This window comes from Gymnogyps californianus, chromosome 6 (genome assembly GCF_018139145.2).
Source record: "Gymnogyps californianus isolate 813 chromosome 6, ASM1813914v2, whole genome shotgun sequence".
NCBI classification, from domain to species: domain Eukaryota; kingdom Metazoa; phylum Chordata; class Aves; order Accipitriformes; family Cathartidae; genus Gymnogyps; species Gymnogyps californianus.
In genome coordinates this window covers 12,348,808-12,373,336 of record NC_059476.1, presented here as the reverse complement: position 1 = coordinate 12,373,336, position 24,529 = coordinate 12,348,808, and the positions used below count along the sequence as shown (strand labels likewise).

Sequence of the window (24,529 nt, the reverse complement as noted above, 5' to 3'; positions counted from 1 at the left end):
GAGGGGGAAAAAAGGCAGATCTGTACTTTAAAACCAAAGTATAAAAGCTTTCTGGAGTGTTTTTTACCAGAAGATCTTTTTGTCAATTTGTGTTTTGACAGAAAGGTCTGAATATCAGGAGTACAGTTCTGGGTTTTATACTCTGGTGTATCTTATTAGTAAATATTTAAGAAATGATAGGGCTGCAGTTGTGTGTTTTATGGCCAGTAACCAACTGTGTCCATTTCAAGGCACTAAGCAATGTATGAGAACAGTGCTCTTAAATGCCCTGTAGTGCAAGAAGTTGTTAGTTTAGAAACTGATTGCTTTCTGCTCTAGCTTCATGTTATTTCCTAATTCACTTTAATCTAGTGCCTGTCTGATTGAGAGATTAAAAGTGGCAAAAAACCCAACCAGTTTTTAAGGACTGATATAGTAGCTGGGCGATTTAATTTCATCCAACAGTGAATAGCTTGATCCAGAGAGTCTGCAGCTGCATTTTCCTATAGGTTACGTGACAGGTTGGTGGCATGATTTGCTTTGCAAACCTGTAAATGAGTTCGTGTTTGTGAATCTTGTAGCTGTGGTTTCTTTCTCCACCCTTTTCTCATTAATAAACTTGAAAAATATTTAGGACAAGATTTCTCTGGACTCGCCACATCTGATGGTATCTTTTCCAACTACAGTCTTTGTATATATGTACTTGTAAAACAATTGGGAGGTGTGGTGCAATGTGCTTCCTTGGAGGGAGGAACACTGTTAGTAAAGATTACTAATTCTGTGAGAAGAGTCAACCACACAAAATTTTAATATTGTAGCTGGGAGGAGTCTGTGGCTTTGGTTCTTAACTCCCTTGGGTTTTGCCAGTGACTTGGAGCAGAGCGGTGTTTGGTTGGTTATGGTGAAACATCAAAAAGATTTTAATCTTCCTAACAACTACATATCTCAACATACTAAAAAGTTCAGTGTCTTAATCAACCACCTGACTTGCTACATGAAGTAATTACATGTAATTAATAAATATTTCAAATTGTTCTGTGTGTGACTTACAAGCCTTAGTTGACTAATCAAATACACGATTTGGCAGTACTAAAGCTCGAGACATCGTTGCATGAACTTTGTGTAAGAGTGGGTTCATTCAATAAAAAAGAAAAGGAGCATTTAAAGAGCCTTTTATTCCTGTCATAAAGATGCTTTGTGCTATTGCCGTTGTGTATTTGACAGAATGGTTGCGGATGGATGCTGCAGAAACTTGTCTTGTTCTATTTGAGACTTGCGTGATTTTTATCTTCAGTGTCGTGACATGACTGGTGAGTTACAATTTCTGTGTTTGAATGGAGTTTTCCAGTGTAGTTAGTATCTGTGTAATCCATAAATTGGTTACTCTGTTTGCCTCAGTTGTTCTGCATATTACATTTGTGGGGGTTTTTTGTTTGTTTGGTTGGTTTTTTTTAAGGAAATGTAATCTGATTTTGCTTCCACTCAAGTCAAGGAGAACGCCAGCCTCGGTAGGACTGGGCTCAGAGTTTTGAGTATATGCTGGCAGCTAAAGTGAGCACAACCACATCGGGCACAGGGCTGATTCTGCTGTGGTGCAGTACCATGATTTGCTGTATTGGCCTTTGAGTTTTTAATTTTAACTCTATGAAACAAAATAAATCAAATATGTTTGGTTTTGTTTTGTGGTTGGGTTTGGTTTTTTGTTTTTACAGCTGAGCACAAATAGGTGGGTAATCTTGATTTAATTTGGAAGATATGTTTTAACACGTGGCTCTAAAATGCAGCACAGCACCGCTTGCACAGTTACAGCAATTGTTGCACTGTAGTTCCCTATCTCAGTTTATTGTATCAAAGTTGCTCAGCTTCTGTGAGTATGTGTGCTAATGGACTTTTATCACGTGTATGAGTAGTAGCAGACTAGATATTCTCCTGTATTACTCATTACAGTGGGAGAAAACAGAGAAGTCTGTTCTCATTTAAAGCTATAGCAGAATGCATGAAGCAGCCTTCATTAATGTATACTGTAATAGCATTGAATGTCTTAGATTACATCAGATAGATTCTTATGATAAACACATGACCAACTATTTTTAAATTGCCTGTGAAATTCAATTTTCTGGTGTCCAAGAAAAGAAAAAAACAACCAACCAAAAAAGGCAAAGCACCCAAGTATTTTAAAATACATAAACTTGAACTGGGGAGAAAAGATGAAGAAAAAGCTTCTAACTTTTAGTAGGTTAATCATACTTTCAACATCTGGAATTAAGGTTTTTCTTAAATGCAGTTTTGAGATATGCAGTATTAATCCCAAAGTTTTGTGAGGGCATGCAGAGCTTAGCCTAGGAGTCAGATACTCAGTTCTGGCATTAGTTTTTTGCATTGTTTCCACATTCTGGCACTCCACGCCATTTCCTTGCCTCGCTGAGCACTGAAAGGGACGTAAATTGACATAACTAGATTTTTCTGACTGGTGCAAGGGAAGCAGCCTGAAAGATAAACTTTAACCTATCATCCTGTCAACAAATTTGCATTGTTACAGAATTAAGAATTTATATACCATGGAGTCAAGAATAGTATGCAGGGACAATGCATTAAGGTAAAGAAAGTGCGTATCTGAAGTTATATTTTTTCCAGCCTAAAAATAGGAGCTAAGCATCCCACTATCTGATTTGCTTTTCCACAATTTTGGCATAAGAAAAGTTCTGAGTATTTTTGCCGGCCTGAAGTGGGGAAATCATAACTACGATAAAAGTTGAACAAATTAATGGGAAAATTATGAAAGAATTTGGCCTGTCACTGTAGTTTTGGGATGGCTAACTTCTCTTAGCAGTCTATACTGTGTCTTCAGTGTGTCACAGTTCAGTTATGCAACCTTGGGAAATTTCTCTCCCACTGAATGCACTCTTCCTTTATTAAGGCTAATGGGAGTCATGAGTTCGTGTCAGTGGGAAAGCAGGCTCTTACAAATCTTTCTGGTAGATTTGGTGGAAACAGAGCCCATGTTCGTTATTGCTGTGTTCTGGGCAGTCGGATGTCTCATTAGCGGGACGTTAATGATGTTCAGTGCACTTCCTTATTGGACGAGAGAATGTGGTGAAAATCTAAGATGGGTGACTTCAACGATACAGGAAATAAGATCAAGGATTAATTTCTGTCTGTTGTGTTCTTCCTCCCATCCCAGTACTCAAACATTATTACCTGTAACCTGGCGGATGTGATGCTGGGGTGCTCCATCCCCGCTGTCGGGCCGCTCTGCCCTGAGCCCATGCTGTGGCTCCCCTCTCCCTGGAAACTTACTGCAGCTCAGTAGCAACCATTGTATTTTCAATCCTTCTACAATTTAAGGCAGGGAACAGATCATAAACATTGATCAGACAGGAGCCAAATTTTAGCTGTGGGACTGTCAATGTAGTATCTTTATAGTGATAGCCACGTGCAGAGGGAGTAAACATGGTTTTGCACAGATCCGTGGGGAAGGGCCCCGCGGGGGGTGATGGGCAAGAGCCACACCACCGCTTTGCTGAGCAGATGTTCCTGCAAACTGCCTGCTAACAAAAACAAACCCGCCATCTCCCCGCCGAGTGGCAGGGCGGGCTGGCCCCCTGTGAAGCCAAGCCCTTCGCCAACGTCCTGCGAAGCACGGTGGGAATTCGCTTCCCCTCAGGAAATGCCGGCTTTCGTGTTTTATCTTGAGGAGGCAACCGCAAGGGAACAATAGGCTATTAGAGCATTAGAACAACTCGGGCTGCGACTGACCCCCTCATTACTTCGTTGTGCAGGTGAGGCTAAAAGGAGAGGTTGGCTGCGCTCAGAGCTAATTTGGTGGCCGGTGCATGGAGGCCTGGGCTGGTGATGGGTGTGAGGTGAGGTGGCCATGACAGAGTGTGGAGGGCTTCCCCTCGGGGGTGCCCCCTGTGAAAGGGAAAGAAATAGAAACAGAGTATTGGCAAAGTAAAAGTGCTTGGTTTGTTTATTTTTTTTCTTCCTGGTACAAAATCTGTCTTCCTTCATTCTTCAGTTTTTAAGACAAAGCTATTTCATCACTGATTTTTTGTCACTGTGACTGTAAGAGTGGCTGGAAATGGCTGAATTTCAGGTGAAGTGTCCAGTCACAAGCAAAAAGGTGCCAGCCTCCTCGGTTCTACATGGCACGGGACAGGCAGGCTTTCACCTCCCACACAGAGGCCGCAGACCTGATTTTATCTTGAATGCAGCCTTTGGAGCGGTCGTCCTTCCCAAGACTCTGCACGTCTGTAAGCAATTAGATAAATTATGCCATTGATATCTCAGAAATTAGAGTCAAACTTGCTGTACTAGGAATTTGTTGTTTCAGAGGAAGAAGGATATAGGGGAATGCTTTAATCTACAAACAAGGTACGCGCTGGCTATGTGTGCAGTTAGTCTTAAAGGTGCACTTTTATTAGAAGCACTCTTGTTTCAATGCTGGTAAAAGATGTAGAGCTGTAGAGTGGACATGCATTTTGAGAAAAGTCAGATGGGACACAACATTCAGATGTTTGCCAAGTAGCTCCTCCTTTGTAAAACAAAAACAAGTTTCTTAGTTCCTCAGCGTTCGCTTGCACACATACCTTTAACAACAAAAAAAGAAACCAGCTCTCTTGATGACATTTCAGGCTGTCTTGGGTAGAATTTTCCTCCCTCTGTGGCTGGAGGAGGAGCCCATCCAGTACGTGAGTTATTTGTAGATCAGTTGATCTTTCCATGATGAGAAACAAGGTGATGAAACTAGTTTTCTCTTCTGGACTGGTGTACCTGTCGCATGCTGAGAATTTTCTGTGTATTTTTTTTAATGTGCTTTTCTCAAAATATGGAATAATGAAGAATTGTGGCATTCCCTTTCTGGATAGTTGTCTACTCATTATGTAAATGTATTCCCTAATGCCCTGACTGGGAGCCTGCTGGAAGCCTCCCAGTCAGTGCCCTCACTCTGCAGCTCTTGGGCTGCCTCCGAGGGTCCAGTACCGGAGACTTTGCCATCAGTTTGACGGGGGGCAAAACAGATTCTCCATGTGGGAAGAAATATTGAAAAGTTAGGATGTGCACCTCTTTTTTTAACAGTTGAGGAAAAACAAGCGATGGCAGCAGCTGTGCCATGTGAGCGAGTGTGTCATGAGCCTGCTGGGCAAGGCATAGTGAAGGGCATTATTCCGCTGGGAGGTTGGCACTGGCCATGGCCCTCCAGAGTTGCCACAAAGGATTTTCTGTTCAACATCTAACGCAACAAGAACATTCATATGTTTGCAGAGGGTTTCCATGGAAACAGTGTAAACTGTGATGCTAGCAGACAGAGGCAAAGGTTATACTATTGTAGAGGCCCTTTTGTATTCTCTTTAAATGTTTCAGAGCAGCTATATTTCTTAACTGATACTCTGAGCCTATGTAACAATTCATTCAGATTTTTGGTTTGGTTTGGGCTGGTTTGTTTTTTTTTTTTTTTTTTTTGACCGAGCATCTGTCATGTTTATACTGAGGAGGTCAGATGGGCTGCAAGAATAACAATGAAAATGTGGTTTTCATTTTTATTTTTTTTACATAGAATCACTTGAATGTCATGATTTGGTTTATTGATTTATTGCATTGTTAGTGATTTATCTTTTTGTTAGTGATAATGATGCAATTGGAAATGGAAGAACAGGGCATGAAAGAAAAAAGTTCAAGCTATTCTACCCCTACTAGTACAGTTCCCAATTCTGTTGAGTGCTTTTATTGCTCAGGTAGAACTAACTCTTTCAGGTCATCGTTCACTGGCACTTGGGGAATTTTGAATGCTCGTCTCCTCTCAGAAGTATGAACCTATGCTATTTATAAATACCAGTTTTAACACTGGCTAGCCTTTAGTATGCTTTGACAGTTCATGCTGTCTTTAAATTTATACTACAGATTTAAATTTCCAAACATATCTATTGCTTTATTTATTCATGTTTCAGGAAGTACTACCACCATGGGCACAAATGCTACTTATTATTAAAAGAAAAAGAAGTATTGGCTCTTCTATACCATTATCCGAGTTCCCATTTGACTATCTATGTTTGCAAAATTGTGCTTGTTTATAGGTTCAGCTTAATTATTGTGGGAGGTTTTTTTAAATGACTGAACTCAGTTCTGCAGTCGTGTCTGGGCTCATGCTGCATGTCAGCGAGAGGTCCAGCTGTACCTGCTTGTTGTTCACCTGCTGCTCTATGAAAATGAGATCTTACCAGATCACACTGTGCACATATTCACTCCTGCCACTTAACTTTTGAACCTCTTGGTTACTTTAAGCCAAACTTGGTACAAAGGTAAAAAATAATTCTCTTACGCATTACAAAAGTTGATATCTGGTTAGAAGAGAAAGATGTAGGATTTTGATGCTGAGGTTGAACAGATGTAAAAGTTGCTCATTCCATCTAATCACAGGGCAATAACTAAAGAAAAAAGTCCAGTATAACTGTACATAATTAATTGAACTTGTGATCAAGTTTGCAGAACCAAGAGACAGTTTAAGTTCTCAATTTTAAAGTGTTTTATACTTTGCTGCAAAAAGTACAAAAACCTCTTAGGTGTATAAGATGTTTCTATCTAATATAGACAAGTAACCTAGAGACATTAATTGTGTTTCCAAACAACGTAGTTTTGAAAGCGTTCACAGTTGTGCTGTCACAATACCTGAAGCAGCACTTAGTAATTACTTTTTGTGTATGTCCCATACAAGGATGAAACAGCTGACTTGGAGTACTTACTGTTGTGGGCAATAGTTTCTAATACAGAATGAAAAGGTGAAATGTACCGTTAGCTCAAGATAGCTGATGACTTACTTTTGGGCAGCTAGGCATGCCCATAACCTGCTGCACCATGCCAGGAGGGGCCGGGAAGGGATGGATTTGTTTGTTTACTTATTTATCTTTCTCATGTTTTGTTATTTAGATATCAGATGTATAATTATTAAAAGCTTTGTATCCTGTGGCTCATTAATGTGACAGTTAAAAATAACTTCAAAAAAATAAACCAGTTGGAATAGCTCCGTCCATTTTAGTCTTCTAGAAACCACTAGTCTTCTCATCCAATACCACCCGATTACAAACAACACTTTGAATATAACATGAAAATGAACACAGGACAGACATAATGAAAACCTATCTTCAAGCTTCATATTGTATAATTGCACTCTGTGAGGGACAGGGGTTGTGCCCCAGGTAGGAGTGTTTTTCATTATGAATTCCAGCTTTCTGAATTTGAAGCCAGAAGTCTCAGGAAAAAGTATTTTCATATAGCACAAAACTTTGCATGCTTTTCATCAGTTCTTCCTGACTGCTTTGCAGTACAAACTCCGATCAGTTTTGATAATTTATCACAGAGAGAACATAATACTGATGAGGCAGGCAGAAATCAAAATCCCATAGCAATTTGCCAGAGAATTAAAAAGAACAAAACAAAAAACCCACAGCAACCCACAAATGGTATCTTAAATGCTTGTTCCAATGCATACTGGAAGCATCGCTCAATAATTAAGATAAAAAAATAGAAATCCAGCTATCTCCCTGCCCAAAATAATGCAATAAATTAGCAAGTTAGAACAATGCATCTTAAAGAAAAAAAAAAAATACTGCCCAACTCTAAAAGCAGCATCCACTGCTACTCCTCCAGAAACCTTTGAGACCAGACTCCCGAGACCTGCAGATTCCTTTTTTCCTTTTTGGATTAGGAAATGAGTTTCAAAAAAGATGAGGTTCATCCACGTCCCCACTGTGGCTAATGCAGAGCTCCAGCTGCACTGGGTCAGTGTCGTCCTCCACAGCATTCCAGCGTGTCTGTGGAAGCTGTCATGAATGAGCCTTTGGCAGGCGTCTAATTACCTATTATTCAGCACTTATTAATCAAGTTTTGTGGTATTTTTTGACATGTTCTTACATTAATACAGAGATCTTTAATTCCTTGAACAGTGTTAGGTTTTTACAGATGTTTTTTTATAAAAAAAAAAAAACCCTCCCAACACATAAGTGAACAAGATAACTGAAAGACATAGAAAAGATGTGATTTACTTTCACTCCTCAAGCAGATGTAATCTGCATAGCCTCAGACATTTTTTTGTATCATCAGTGATTTTCTTATGGTGTAAACTGAAATACCATGTTTACCTAGGATGATTTCCATGAGTTATTCCAATATTCAAAAATAAGTATTACCGAAGCTCAGAACATAATGTCATTTTTACAGCAATTGTTAATTGATTTTTAAATTGGTTGCTTTTGATACTTAACAATATAATTAAGAGAAAAATTTGCCCCCACATCTCTCTGCACTCAGACTCTGAACTCCAGCCCATGAGTAACATGTCTGATACTTGCATTCAATATAAACATAAGCAGGTTTAATTGCAAACAGGCAAGTACCATTTTCAGGCCAGGTTTACAAATGAGCTTTGGAAATTCAAATAAAACAACTTTTATGTTATTTTATGAATTTTTGTCATAATACATTATATTGAAATAATTTTAGCTAAGAGACAGATCCATCTAATATATTTGTTGGCTTCAGAATATTCTTGAAATTACAAACAAAAAAACAGTAGAAGTCAAAACTGCAAGAATTGTTTGGGGAAGGACTTGAGGGAGAGTCTTTCATGCTGCATGTGTGACTGATCAAAGGCTGCACGTGCCTTCAAAATTATAACAGAGGTCTTTGCAACTGGACTTCTGAGCCACTGGTGCTGCAACTCATTCAAGTGCCTGGTTTGTTTCTCCTCTAAGAGAAACAATGAAGAAGCTTTTCTTCAGTTGCATGACAATGCTTTAGTAGAAAGTAAGCGTCTTCTGAAGCGGTCTGTGGTGGATGGTGTGTGTTTATGCTGCCTTGGCTGTTAGGAAATTCTGTCCCCAGTACGTTGGACCGGCTCCTCTTTAAACATGAAAATGTTCACGCTTCATGCCACTGCTTAGGATAAAAGAGAGGACGGTTTAAATCTCAAGGAGAAGTGTTCAGTGTCACGTTGATTCTGCACTCTAGAAACAACCATCACAGATTTTCGCAAGTCCTGAGGATTTTGTGTAGCATGCCAGGATGCATCCCTCCTCTGTGATACTGGAGTAGTTTGTGGTGGAGTGTCTTTTATTTTATCCAGACTTTCAGTGCTTAGAGTGACGATGGAGAAGGAAAATTATGGGATAAAAGTAGATAATTGCTTGCTTGCACTGGAAAATAATAGTAACCTAATTATGAAGTATTTATATATTCTGCTTTTGACTTTTAAAAAAACTACTCTTTCTACTGTGCTTAATGCTGACTCACTATACCCCTCACCATGTGTCCTACCAAAGCTTTTGTTAGTAAATCTTCAGCACTTGTGCAGGGATGTGCTGGCTACTGCTCTGGGCACCTCTGCTTCTCTGTTCAGTGCTGTGGTTAAGTCCAAAATGACCCTCTGACTTCAGACTGGCTTGCTTGAAATTCAGTGCAGTAATTTTCCATTCCTGAAGGTGTAGAAGACCTTTGGCTCTCTAAACTCAACTTCCCTTTCTAGTACCATGAGCAAAAGGTGGCAGAGACGAGAAGCAGGTCAAATGCAGCCCAAGTCAATTGAGATTAATGTACATATTTATATAGGTTAAACTTTGACTGCAATGAAACTTTTTGTGTTTACTAGTTAGGTAGTTGGTTGGTTTTTTTAATTATTTTGAAGCAAGCTGAAGACAATATTAGCAATGTGGGTAAGCACAGAAAAAGTGTTGCTGCACCACCGTAAATCCTAGGGATTTCCCTGGGAAGGATAATTAAAGTAACATGCTTTGAACACAGCTAATTAAGTAGCTGCCTTTTGAACTTTCAAGGAGAGCCTGGCTGCCCCCTGAATGTCCATGTGGCCCTTCTCTGCTCCATACTTTCCCCTGCCCTCCTCCCCCAGATTATTTTTAACCCTGATCTCTTTGTGTATCCAGTTTAGACCCTAGCTTCATGGAGAGGTGTGCTTGCACAGCTAGGGGATGGCATTTTCAGAAGTGGGGAGCTGAAACACATGAGTTGAGAGGGGCAGGATCACCTCAAGCCAGCCAGGAAAACATGAAAACCTGTAGCATAAGGTGTGCTTAAGTCCTCTAAAGATGATAATTTTGTACCTATTAGGCATGCGACCATAATCTCAATCAAATTCTGCATGTTTGGTAATTTTTTCATGTTACATTTTAACATGCATTAACATTTATGTTTGTAAATGGACCAAGGAGGGGAAAAATTGTCCCATGTGTTAAGGCAAAACTAATTCCGGTAATGGAGAAAAAAGCAAGATCCTTTGTAGACTGAATGAGGTGAGAAAAGACATTGTCAGCATAATTTGGGAATAGTGATTTACAGGTTTTTGTCCCCTATGCCATCCCATGGCTGATAGAAGCTGTTAAAGTCCTACCAACAGAGCCTTCTCTCTACACCTCAATTTGTAACTTGGTTTTTTTGAGCATTTACTAGAGTAAATGTGTAGCTTTTTTCTCAAGATGCCTAGGTTTTTTTCCATGCTTCTTATGGCCAATCAGTGGCAACGTGCCAGCTGCACAGTCAGGCCTGGGCTTGGCTGGCATCATTTGTCTCACGCTTTCATTGATCCCTAAAATTACTGTTTTTAAATTACAGTTAAAGACCTTAAGACAACCATAATGTTCGCACTATGCCTGTTCTTGTTAAAATGTTAAAATTTCTTTTTTGAGAAGCTAGCCAATTTATTTTGACATGGTCAAGCTGATACTGGTGTATTAATGTGACTTGTGTTATTGCTCCTTATTTAAAATTTTTAGTAGAGTGATTCAGAGACCCCAAGATGAACAGGAGGAATCATGCAGAGTGTGGTACATAATATAAATAAAGATCCAATTTGTCCTGAAGACTTCATGATCGAAGGCCTGGCACAATTTCATCTTTTCTTCAAGTCTCCAGTTACAAATGTCCCCACTGAGATTAGCTGTTGGCTGGGTTTCCCATTCCTCGCTTACGAGTTACGGAGGGCATTGAGCTGCAATTTTGTATGGTCAATGCATGGCGGTGGTCTTAATGGGGTCTACATTGAGCTGTTGGTGGTGGTAAAGGTCAGGATCTGATGTGAAGAGGAGGAGCTCCAGGGGTTTGGGCTATAAAAAGGTTTGGCTGTGTGCTGCCATACATGAGATCGGTTGTTCGTGTAAACATTTGTAAAATCCAGCAGTTGCCTCGTGTCAATCATCTTGGTTGCCCACCATCGCAGCCCCTGGCCCTCCAGCAAAACACAGGAGGCAGCTGCTTTGGCCATGACATTTCTCAGGATAATCAGACTGCCATAAATCAAGAAGGCTTTTGATGTGCCCTGGGATCAATAAGAGTTTTCACTGTTATCTAATGTCACACATTGTACCAGTGACCAAAGAGGGCTCTTGCAGATTGCTGGGAGTAGCCCTCGTTACTCCACATAGTGCTTTCCAGGTTGGTGTAAATCAATGGGATTTTTTAAAAATTATTTACATAACAAACTTGGTTCTCTTGCTCCATAACTCTGTGTAAATCTGTGTAAAGAGTGAAATTGTTTCCCCCTGCATCTGTGCAGTTCAGAGGCAGCCCAAGAAAAAAGTCACCAGAGGAAGTTGGAGGCTTTGCATTGCAAGAGAGGGAGAGGAAGAGCGTTGCAAAATGTGAAAGGTTTTGACTGCAATCAGCTTTTCCAGTTTAAGTTCTTAGTTTATATTGTGGAGGAACCTAGGTTTCATCTTTTTCAAAGGATTTAGGGAGATTTTTCAGCCATTGCTTGTCTATGTGTGGGGGTTATGTGTTTGCGTACTTTCACAGCTTAATACAGATAAGTACTAACAGAACGCAATCTTTTAATTTAGCTGTCTGTTGTCTACTGACTCGTGAAATATTTTTAGGTAACTTAGCCACAAGTGATTATGTAGATAAGCAGAGATAAGTCTTTTTTTTAAAAAAAAAAAAGCAAGCTTTTTATTGTCTTACAGTTGCAATATTTTGGAAAATACTACATTTTTCCCTTTTTCATTACCAAGATCCCAGATATCTCTGAAACTAGATGAATTCAAAATACTGTCCTTCCCCCCCCCCACTTGTAAGCTATACTCTGTCCGTTTGTAGCATGAATATGAGCAGGGTCATGAGAACCAAAAGTTGAAGCTGCTTTGGTGCTGCAGCATTTGCATTTCATCAGAATCCTTAAAACCAAAAGCAAAAAGCAGTTATTCCTATTGAAAACTGGTATTTATGTTTTATGTCTTCATTTCTGGTTTTATAATAAAACTGAAATAAGCATTTGGGGTTAAAGCTTCCTGACATTATTTTGAGGGGTTCCGTGACTTAAGTAAGGTCAAACACAAATAATCTGATTTTTGCTCTGCAAGCATAGTTTACTTGTATCCCTTATTGATACTAACTCTGCAGGGTATCAGTTAGCGTCAGGAATGGATAAATACAGGACATTAATTCCCAGTAAGTGCTGAGATCACTGATGGATCCTTTGAAATATGTAAATATTTGCTAATAATATTTATTACTTTTGTTCCAGGCATCCAAATGGGTTTGACATGGGTGGGTAAATGCTGTCATCTGTAAAAGAGAGGTAACAAAACAGGGTCAGCAGGAGCCGAGATGCACTGCTAGTCTGGGAGAGCCCACCAGGGCCATGCTGACCCATGAGCCAGCTCTCTGAAGTGGGCTGCGCTGGTGGGAGCCACTCAGGAGTGCCTAGACCTTCCTGTGGTCCCATGGCCTGCTGGCACACTGGAGTTACGCATGCATTCATGTGCTTTTATCAGCTGGAACTACTGCTTAGAGAGATGATTGTGATAGGTATATTCTTAATATGCTTTTAAAAGTGCTTAAATTTGGATGCATAGTTTATTCTCTATAATGTCTAAGCTTCGAGGTGGCATTAGGAAAGAGCCAGTGCTTTTATCTTCATTTGGATTTGCCAAAAGAAGCCACTTCTAGAGGAGACTTGATTGAATTCTTGCAGGTTGAGCATTCCTGCTGCCTGTGAGCTGGCTGAGGGCGGTCACGAGCAAATGCTGCGCCCAAAGCTGTGGCGCTGCTGCCGTCACTGTGCAGGCTGGCTCCTCTGCCAGAGGTCTTCTCCATTCAGATCCTTCTTCTTTGTAGAATTCCTAAACGCTGTAAGGGAATACAGCTTCAGAAAGCTTGCAACTTGAAACTCTGCAGCAATTCATGCTGCTCTGGTCCTTACCAAATCCTATGGAGCAGTAGAGGTGGGAGGAGGTTTTCTGTGAGCGGCAGGCAACTTTTTACCCTGGAGCAAAGTGGAAATGAGCAGAAAAATGTTGAAGGGGGGGAAGTAACTTCATTTCTGTCATTGGTTTTCAGTGCATCTGTGCTTTGCGTGAGAGCAGCTTTTTGCATATGCCATAGGGAGAGGTTTTCTTTTCCCTGGCAGCTCCCGTACGTCTCCTTAGCTTTCTGCTACAGTGAGGACACTCTTCCCGGACAGCAGTCTTGCCTTTGGATGGAAGCAGGTTATTTAAGCTCAATGTTCAGATATTTTTGAGTGATCTCATATCCAGTGCATGAAATTTTAATGCTGCTATAGAAAAACAGCTTAAACTAAGAGAAACTTACATTCTCATCATAGAACTCATTTTTACTGTGCTTTTTTGTGAACTTCAGTATAACATAGAAGATGAAGGACAAACAGAGAAAAAGTGGCTGTGAGGTGGGACTGACATGCTTTTCAAGTCTCATGAGTACAGAAACTATTTACAGTTTAACAAATAATTTAATTTATTAGCTGTTCTGGTGTTTTTGCTCAATTTGAGGAGATGATTTCTTTAAATTGCCTTAGAAATAGTCCCTGTCCGTGGACTCCCCACCATTTCATAGGACCAGTCACCCTGTGTACCAAAGCAGAGGTGACAACTATCAAGCAGTCCAAAGTGCAGCTTAATGGTTTTTCAAAATATATGCATACACTTACATATGTAAATAAAACTTACATATGAGCAAAATATAACTCAGCTTTAAAACTGTTTCTGGTAAATTGCAGTGAGCCAGATAGTTATTAAAAATAACAAATAAAGAAAAGGAGGAAATATAACTACCAAAGAGAAAATTTTCTTTTAAAGGAACAAGTTTAGGGAAAGGAAAAAAACAAACCAGCATGATATCTGTGGGTGACTGACCTCCTCCGCCTACAGCGAGGTTTTAGTGACACAATCAGTTGTGTCTCTTTAAAGTTACAAATTAATAGTTCTTATTTGCTTGTATCATACTGTTATAGATAACTGGTGTGGCAAACTGTGTAGTTTATCCAGCAGTAAAAGAGGATTTATAGTGGACGACCAACATGTGACATGAATCCCCCTTTACCACTCTGACATTTCAGTGCTTTCTCCTGTTTCTCGTGGTGCAGCCGCCCCCTTCCTGGTGTGATGCAGGAGTACCTGTGTGCATCATTTCACCAACAAACTCTGAATTCCTCCTCTGTTACTTCTCTGTAACCAGTTTGCTTGTGTGACTGGGTTTGTTCTGACTTGAATGTTTTGTGTAAAGAGCAGTATGATCTCAAAATGTTCTTATTGTCTGCACAACCTTAACAATTTGCTAGTAAAACAAGAAAACGTCATTTTATGGAGCGAAGCAAGGAAGCTTCTACACCGTGGACAGCTCAAGGGTCACGCAGTACAGCGATGGAAACAGCCCAGTTACATATAGCCTTTCCTCAGCACAGGAGGTTCAATACTGGGCAAGATGGGCCTTGGATCTGAACTCTAGAGGTTGTCATCTTGAGACTGGTTTTGTCTTTTATCATACTGTCACCCAGAAAACTGTAACTGGATAACTTGCTCATCACGGGTTCTCTCCATTGTTAAAAACTGTCACACAGCAGTGAAGGAATACCAAAATGTGAATGATTAAAGTAGTTTGGGTCTACAGGGTTAAGCATACAAGTTCATTTATGAGACTTAACACATGCAAATAGCATTTATGGCCATGTGGTAGAGCATATTGGATACATCAAATCATCATTCTAGGCTTGGCTTTTTTTTCCCCCACTGCTTGTGCTGCAGAATGTTGGCAGGCTGGCCTGCAAATGTGGAGGTGCAGACTGCACCTGCTACAGGCTGGGTGTATTATAAGGAGCCTTCCTTAACAGAGAAAAAATGTCACGTCTTCAGTTAAAGGTAAAGGTATAGCCCTCATATTCTGGGTGACTGCGTTATCTTACTTTTAGACAGTAAAGAGGAGCTGGCTCAGTTCCAGTTTACACTGAGTAAAGTGTGAGTTGCACAGCTTGAGTATTTATGTTGACTTTAATATTGCAGTATATAACTGGGCAAAAATAATGCTTTAGATTTAACACAGAAACACAAAAACAAGGTTCAACTATACTCAAGTTCTTATTTCTTAGAAAAAATATATACTGCCGCCACATATTCTCTTTAATGTGGTGTCTGAAAGGACATGATGATTATTTTATTAGCTTATTCTGTTTAAAAGCAGAAGGACTTAAATTAAATATGCAGCACTGGATTAGAATATTTGATTTGTAACCACTTTGGGCTGTAGTATGATAAATTGTTTATGGCTGCATTGCTGCTGGAAGCAGCAGTATTAGACACTCTCGTGTCATCACTATCTTTGTTTCAGAACAAACATTTGTGTGGATATGCAGTTAACTGGCTGGGGGAACTGATACAGCTGAAAATAAATCCATTTAACAAACAAACAAACAAAAAAAAACCCCAAACCCCAAACAAAACAAAAACCCTTAAGCTCAGCCAAAGAGTAGTTTCTCCTGCCCATTCCACGATCTGACCTTACAAACATCTGCTGGTATGAATCTGAAGAGATGATGCAGGGAGAAAGATTGAATGGCTGGGAAGGTTGGGAGAAGGTGTGACTACTTTATTTTTTAATGCAAATACTACCTTGTGTCAATTTAAGGGTGTAGTTTGACAGTTTGACTTGAGTGCTAGTGTACAGAATCACTGTATATTAGTAAAACCAGTTAATATAATTTTGAACAAATGCTATCTATCTAGTGTAGCAGAAGTATTTTCAGTTCCACAAATTGCATTTAGAAAACGCCAACGTCTGAACATACATCTTGCTTATCTTACCAGTGGGTAAGGTGAGACTGATAAATGAAACCCAAACCTGTTGTAACGTCAAAAAAAAAAAATCTGTCAACACATTGTCAGATGTTTATAGTATTTGATGTCCTGATCAGGAGAATAAAAAAATGAATTGAATTTTGAGGTGTTTATCCAAATAATTTTTTTGCCCCAGAACAGATGCAATTACTCAATTATATGTCATTACTAAAAATTTTAGGAGGGAGGATGAACAGTTGACTTTCTAATGCCAGAAGATAGCGATGGTGACTCTCGTCTCAGTCCATATTCTCCTACGTATTTTCATGTCCCTCTTAACCATTCCCTCATATTCCTTAAGCGTGTTTCTTTCTGCCAGCTTACTTATGTAGCTGACAGTGTTGGCTAAAGCCAAGTCTTTGATTCAGACTGGAACCTGCCTGTTTCATAGGGAGGCTGGAACTGAGATCAAGAGACACCCAGTTTGCTTCCAACAAGTTTCCTGGCAGACAAGACACTGGAGGGGGAGAAGAAAGAGCAGACGGTTCCTTAAAAACAAGCAGGCGAGAAATAGCAAGAGCAGAATAACACAACGTGCTCCTTCAAAAAGAAATGCTCAGATGCAGTATAGTCTAGCTCGAGTGCTCAGACCTCAAATCAGTCATACCAGTTAATAATGCAGTGCACACACTGCTGGTTTGCAGTGCTGGAAACTCTCAAACAGATGGATTGTACTGCATAGAGAAAATGGGGATGTCTGAAACCAGCCATAAAAAATCAGCATAAAAGGAAGGTTAATGATTCGTTGCTAGGTGATCTAATTATTTGATTGCTTTTTTGTTGCTCTGTCTTTCTCTTATGGTGGTATTTATTTTTATATACATTCTGTACATTATGAAATACATAAATATATCAAGTCAGTGCTTTCTGGGGTGTTCTTTGGCAAGATAAATTTTCCTTGCATTTGGTCTCTTGCTCTTTTTTTTTTTTTCTTCAGTACTCCTTGTTTCTCTGACCTCATTATTTTTGAGCTGCTTTTGTGATTTGACATTGAAAACAGTTATTCCAACAAAAGCAGCACAGCATGTTACTTAGACTTTACAAAGTGTCAGGTGGGGATGCTCAAGACTTAATGTTGCAGCCTAAAATCAACAGTTCCAAGTTCCTGGAATAAATTGGAAGCTTTTGTTAAATAAAACTTCTAAGTAGAGAGATGCATAGTCTCCTGACAGAGGTGGAATGTTCTACTTTGTAGCCCAGTTATGGGTATAAAATACAGAACAGAATATGGAGGCCAAACCCATGAGCTATATAAGGCATCAAAGCACAGGAGGACATGACCTGTTTTCTTTTGTAGCAGTATCAGAGTTCGGTTCAGCATGAACCAGGAGGGCATAACTAGACAGGGGTAAGCAGAGTTAGATAACAAGTTACCCTGTAGCAAGAGCTTTTGAGCCTCTCTGTTTCACAGGTCCCTAAAAGTATTTTCAGCAGAGATGGGGATTTTGTATAACAAAAACTTATACATGCTGACTTGCTCTTCTTAGTTTCTTTTGCCCCCCATTGGAGTAGTTGAACCATGGGTGGGAAAACTGCTCTTTTGTATACTTTGAATCTCTTTTTGGCTTGACAGCGTATGCATGTTAGGCCAAAATGTGGGCTAAAATGTGTGTCTCAGCTGAGCAAGAGTGATGGCTCTCACCAGGACAAAATCAGATCCTAGTTTAGGTTTGATTTCTCTGTGTATGTTTGCCCTTTCTGACCAGTCTAGATATAGTGTCTTGTTGCTATCAGGGCGTACGGTTTCTCATTTCCACCTGTGCCTTGGTCTCTGGAACCACTTATGCAGTATAGCATGCATAAGAAACATTAGCTAGTACCACTCAGGAAGATGGTAGCTCACTTTCTGTAATTCATGAACATTATTGGAAGGCGTGGAAGCCAAAAGTAGCCTTGCAGTAAAGCTGATTTTTCTTCTAGGCGAAAGAATCTCACCAAAAAATGGGGAGGGGGAGAGAATCCTGTATCACAATTCATAGATTTTGAGATCTGAATTTTCTGTAAATACTTACTTCTGTGTCGTTGCCAGTCCTGTGCTGAGACAGAGGTACAGATTTTTAGATCCCCAAAAGCTGAGCACTTTTTTAACAAATGTCCTCTTTAAAAAAAAAAAAAAAATCAGTGCAAAATGCAAATAAATAATAAAAGAATGGCTGATTTGTTTGAAAATTTTCCAGCTGAACAGTAGGGGTTATATGAGAGTCAGCCTGGGCCCAACAGAGCGGGCATTGAACCAAACCTAGTAAGAACAACTGGACCCAATACCCATATTATGTTCAGTAATGAAGGTTTTTTTGTCGTACAAGGACTTTAATGTTGTAATCTTAATGGCTAAAGGTAACAAACCAGTCTGAAAGAAAAAAGGAAAAAATGAAGTCCAAAGCAATTAGAAAAATCTCTTTTGTGGATTTTACATATTGCCAGCCACATTTGTGTCTTTTTACAGATGAATGGGCTTTTTTGTCACTGTAAGAATGAATTGTAAAGTAACAGACTTGAACTAATTATGTCCTGTAAACCTATAATAACAACAATAAAAGTTTTTTGAACTTCAGACATGCGTGTAGTTGGTCCAGCCAACCAAGTGAATTAGCCATTGAGCAACAGTTTGCCACTCGGGGTTAACAGGATTCGGGAGCATTTTAGGAGAAACAGTTGGATAAGGCAACCACTGGGAAGAAATAACTGAAGAGCAGGAGTCGCACCTGGTCGCCAATTCAAGCAAGGTTCTTGCCATCTGCATTTCTAGACTGCTTTCAGTTACCAGCAGGTGCTGGAAGGTGTCTGGTCTGACTCAGATGGAGGTATTTACCCCAACACAAATGGAGAACAGTGTAGGTTGAGAGGTCTGGTCTCAAGCTCTTCATACCTTGTGGCATTTGGAGAGTGAGCTCATGGTCTTGTGTCTTCTCATGATGCTTTTTTCTTTTGCTTCTTAAACCCCCCCATTTTTGGGGGGGAGGGGAGGAGAGAGGAGACATAATACATGGTTACATTTATAAGGGTATCTCTTCTAACCTGAACAGAGGGAAGCTGAGTTGTGGTCATATCCCCAGATGCTATTGCAAGAGGTTTATCCTTCTGGTGCAGTGCTCCTAGCTGGAAAAGACAATATTCATTCTTTTGAAAAACTTAAGCTCCTTCTATACTTCTACTAGATTTTTTCCTAAACCCTCACTTCTTTGAAGCAAGCCCCTTGTCTTCTCCCCAGCATCCCCAAATTGATCACATGTAGCAGGCTTCCTGGTGGTCAGTCAGCAAATGCTGAATGAAGTCATACTGCATCCAAGCAGCAAATGCAAAACTCACAGGTTTGCTTCCACAGCCTCCATAACGAAGCCATCAGAGTTCATGGAGCTTGTCTCCAGGATGCGAATTATACGTCCCAGAACGTGGTACATTCATCCAGCATGCCAGGTACCTCCTGGAAGCTCTGTGCGTGCAGCTGGATAATGTTGCATCCCAGATCATGTTTTCTCCCTCAAAAAAAAAAAAAAAAAAAGAGGGTGTAAAGAACAAAAACAATTACAACCTGTAGTGATTGGTTTTTAGAATGGTGTTAGTTGTATTTCATCTCAATCCCAAATTTTATCATAATCTGTAATACACGAGAAAATCATAGATGTGGTTTTCTTGTACCTTATCTGTTAATGCTTTCCCTGTTCTGTAGGTGGTATCTGTCTTGTTTTCTGTCTGAGGTTTCATATTGGTAGCAGGGCTGCAGTGCTTCAGGATTTCATCCTTGCGCTCTCCCTTGCAGCATGCCAGCAAAGCCGTTTGGGTGTCAGTGTGGGAAACTGGCTGAAAACCAATTTGCATCCTCCTGCCAGCCTGGTTCATGGCGTGGCTGCGCAGCAGAGGGTGCAGCACAAGGACCGAAAGGGCTTGTTGCAGGCAGGAGGAGGGCTTGGGCTGCCGAAGCTGGTTTTAATAGGGCTTCCAGATGTTTCATTTGGAAAATACGTGAGGTTATAGCTGGAGGAGTTCAGATGCTCCACATCAGTTCACTGTTTACAGAATACCCCAAACAGTAGTTGTACTGACCCAAACAAGGGATGGGTGAACTGTGCCACAGAGCAAGGACACTTTAAACAACTGATACCGTAATGCCAAACCACGCTGTTTAATACTGCTCAGCAACTCTCATTCCTTCATGTTTGGCTTTTTTTCCTCTGAAGATGTGAATTATTTACATACCAAATACATTTGCATGCAAATATTTTTATATTAAATATATTATTGAACATAGATATTTGCATGTTAAAATGTATTTTCATAGTACACTATCTCTTCCTACAAATCTTGCTTCTCTTTGTTCCTCAAACCTGAGAAAACATCCCTCTTCAGTACCCGTTTGAGGAATGGTGTTCCTGAGTGTGCTTCTGAGCCTGATTCTTTGTATGAAAATTCAGGTGTCTGCTTTTTTGCTTTGATCCAGTTCTGTTTGTGTTTACAAATGCTTATAAGGTTTTTTAATGAAGTTCTAAGCGTTGCTTTCTACCAAGACATGAAAGGTTTTTTTGTTGGTTTTTTTTCCTAACGTAATGAGCTTCAGTGAGAATCTTTGCATACCATTGCACAGAAGAGGAGAAAAGCTAAAACTCAGCTATTTGCCATGGATGCAGCCTCAGTCCCGTGCAACCCAACATACAACCTTTTCTGCAGTTCCCTCAGTGTCTCCTGAAAGTGCAGGCACCAGCCGGTGCTCTGCGGAGATCCCCTGGCAGTCTTTGAGCGGCCCGGTGTCTCGTCTCTAAGCCGGGGTTATGAGATGCTTCGGAAATGGTGTAATTGAGGAATGTCTTCATTCGAGTTGGGAGATGAGCTCTGAGCGGATGTTAAACAGAGGCCCTGTCTTCTGGGTGTGTTTGGTTGAACATGTCAGGAAGGAGAGCTATATAAAAACCTTGGGGGGGTGATGAGTGCAATGTAAAATGATACAGGAAAGTTTGTCGTAAAATATATTACGGTCATTTCAAATGTCATGATTTTTAGTTGTATGCTGTTGGTTTTTTATTTGAACTTGAATAGAGATGGTTATGCACTATCAGAGAACTCATTAGTGGTTTTTAAACACTTTTCTAGAATTTTTCCTTAGTTTTCTGATTATGATAATTATTCACTTGTTCTTCTTTCATTTTAGACGTTGTTCTGCAGACATGAAAAAGAACATTATTTGGAAGTTACACTCAATGCCCTCCTTTTAATGGTTAATCATTATCCCTCTTTTTTTATTTGTTTCAGGTGAAGTCTACCATCCGCAGTGTTGAAGCATGAGTACTGATGCCAGTCAGGTGGTGATCACTACTCCTCCCCCGGCCACGATGCCTCACAAAGAGCGGTACTTTGATCGCATCAATGAGAATGACCCAGAGTATATTCGGGAGAGAAACATGTCTCCTGACCTGAGACAGGACTTCAATATGATGGAGCAAAGGAAGAGGGTCACTCAGATACTGCAAAGCCCTGTGAGTGGGATTGACGGGGGATGAGAACGAAAGAGTGTTATTTTCTGAGATTCCTGATTAACTTTTTGAGACTTAAAAAAAGAAATCTGTGTCACAGCTAGCTAGAATATCTCTGGACCATCTTCTAAGAAGAGTCGCTAAACAGATTATGCGGCGTTTTGTTTGCATAGTGTTTTGTCTGTGAACAAGCAGCCTTTATTGTGTTTTTTTTTCTCCTGATGCTTTTATATTCTTATGCTTCATTGCAGTATTACAAAAAGATCTGGCTGGCTGCAGGGTACTTAATTAAAACTTAGGGACAGGGAAGAGAGTGAAGGAGTCACCGGTCAAATAGGAACAAATGAGGGCATTACGTAGCATTCTGCTTTCTGGGTTTGAATATTAACCTATCGTTTGCATCAGGAATGCTTTAATTAACATTTATAATTGGGTTGTTTGTTTAAAAGCTAGACTATGTGTTCTTTTCATGTCCTCGGGGGTGATCATACCCATACTTGGCCATATTAGCACTCATCTACTGGTTGTGTAAGTTCAATACTTGTGTAGGCTACGTATAAAACTACTAAATCTGTTGAACCACTCTCATATTAGTTTTAATTTATATTTTAATACATGCATGCTTTGGGTTTAACCTGATGAATACATTGGAGAGTAATACTGTTGCCTTGAGTATTTTTAAGGCATAGGGAGTGAGTAAAGACTGTGCGAGGGTGAGCCTTTGGGGGTGTTGGGGTGTAATGTGAGTAATGAGGATAACAGGACTGGGAAGGGGTTAAGCAGCTTTACAGATCCTTCTCTCTTCAGTTCCTCTGTAAGTTGGGGTGCTTCTTCTGTAATTTTTTTGGAAGCTTTTCCATATGTAATGAGATTGCAAACAGCTGTTAGTAATCACCCTATTATAGTCATCCATGAATAACAGGATTGTTTGCTAAAGTGTTGTGGAGTGCCTCTTGGATCTCTCTGTTGCTCTGAGTATAATGTGAACCCGTTGACTAAGGAATTTATTACTTTTAAGTCAATTTGTGCAAGCTTGGTTTTGCAGCCAAGCTCTTTTATAAAGAAAATACTCTAAGGAGGTATTGCATAATGCTTTAATCATGATAATTTTATGTTAAACACTCGATTGTAAAATGTGATCGAAGTCTGCTCCTTCCTGTTAAAATATTCACGTTATGAGTAGCCAGGACTCACAGCAAAGACTAGATCTTTAGCCTAACAGATAAAAATAAGTTAGATCTTGTTTGGGTTTGTATGTGTGTTATTTTTTGGTCCTTTTGATGGCAGTATTGAATCTGATGAGCGTAACTATTTCCTTAACATTTGGGGGGACCTTTTGCCAAGTCTGCCAAACAAAATAAGTGTACCTTTGCCACAGCCTCTGTGTTTTTTTTAATAGACGCAGTGTCAGCATGCAGATTTTAGGAAGAGGGATGAAGAGGGGCAACCCCTGAGTCTAGGTAGCTGTTTTAACAGAAGGTTGGGGGACAAAGAGCCGCCGGGCTGCTGTTAGTGTCCTGCCACAAGAGAAGCTGAGCCCAGCACTTTTTGGAAAGTGACTGTTTGGAGCTGCCCATAAGTTGCAAGTTTTTGTTGTGTAAGGGAACAGTTGTCTAAATAAGCCAGGGGCCTGCCGCCTGCTCGGCTCTTGGCATCTGCCAGGGAGAAACGGGAACGTGGGAGCTGAGTGTGTGATCAGACATGAAGAGGAGGTGTCTGAGCTACCAGTTACCCTCAAGTATCTCCTTTTATTGCCTCTTTTCTTGATACAGAAAATTTAGAGGAACCCTGCTATGATTTCTTGTGTGAGGAAGTAAAAGCATTTTTAATACAGTATCTGTGACTGAATGTCCATCAAGCAAATTTCATAACTGATTTGGGCATAGAAACTGCATTGTTTCTTCCAGGTTCCAGCTGCGATGTGCCATAGTGTTCTTGAGAGTCAGGACTGAAAACAATTACCTTGTCTTCTCCTGAATGTAATATTTGTCACAAAAGGGCCAGAAGGCATTTTTCCTGTTGCCAGTCTGCATAACACAGATTCAGAATTGAATTAAGGAGTATTGTGCCTAATGTTTTTGTTCTATAGCTACAGAATTACATTGCATTAGAAGTTTGCATAGAGCTTTGTTGCTTCTCTGGTTTATTCCAGTCGACAAGGAGGAAATAGTTTGAAGGTGTTTGGAAGGAGAGAGGTTATCAGAGGCATTTTAAAGAAGAGCTTGCTCGCTGGTGAATCTTCACCCAGTCTTGATATATGCATTCAGATCAGAGAAATAGTCATTGACTAATCTTCTGGCAAGTATTAGTAAATATGAGGTGTATGTAGCAAGAAGGATAATACCTTTCCTACACAAGCATGTATGGACTTGAGGTGAGCTTGTTTGAACATGCACTTTCTCTAAGCAAAGGATTATGGTGTAAAACGAAAGGGTTAATCATTGTCGTATACTAGCAAGCTTAGGTACTGATTTAATCTGTTTTATTAACAAGCTTTTTTTCTTTCCTTCAAGTAGGAGAATCTAAATCCTTTAGCAAGAAAACAAATTAGAGAATGTATCTCAGGAACCATGGTATAGTTTGTGCAGTGCATGTTATTGTAAGGACTACAGCCCTGACCAGACATCTTCAGACATCAAACTGCTGCATCTCTCTGATGTGCTGTTTGATGCACGTATTGATATGCAATCTGACTACTGCTCTCTGATGTGCAATTTTCCTTTCCTACATTAAATAATTTAAAAGCTACTGAAAAGCTGTTCCCATTACCCCTGATGTTTGCTAATGTCTTAGAGTCTGTTCGTAATAAGTCTTAAACAAATTATAGGAGTTTTATGACCGCTGCCCACGAAGAATGTCCTGACATTATCAGTGAATTCTCAGACATGTTTGCTTAATACTGCATGTAACCTGTGAGCATCTGACAGTCTGGAGAATCTGATAGGACCCACACGTTTGTTG

General features: G+C 40.0%; 1 protein-coding gene across 2 annotated transcripts in view; it reads left to right on the top strand.

Annotated features, from left to right (window-relative positions):
• The window catches only part of ADD3 (adducin 3), a 101,246-nt gene that overhangs the window by 51,489 nt on the left and 25,228 nt on the right, over nt 1-24,529 (top strand). For both annotated transcript variants that reach the window (XM_050898842.1, XM_050898841.1), the window contains exon 3: nt 21,348-21,571. In XM_050898842.1, coding sequence (XP_050754799.1) covers nt 21,377-21,571 — 195 coding nt within the window. In that variant the 5' untranslated portion in view covers nt 21,348-21,376. The remainder of the gene's footprint in view (nt 1-21,347; nt 21,572-24,529) is intronic.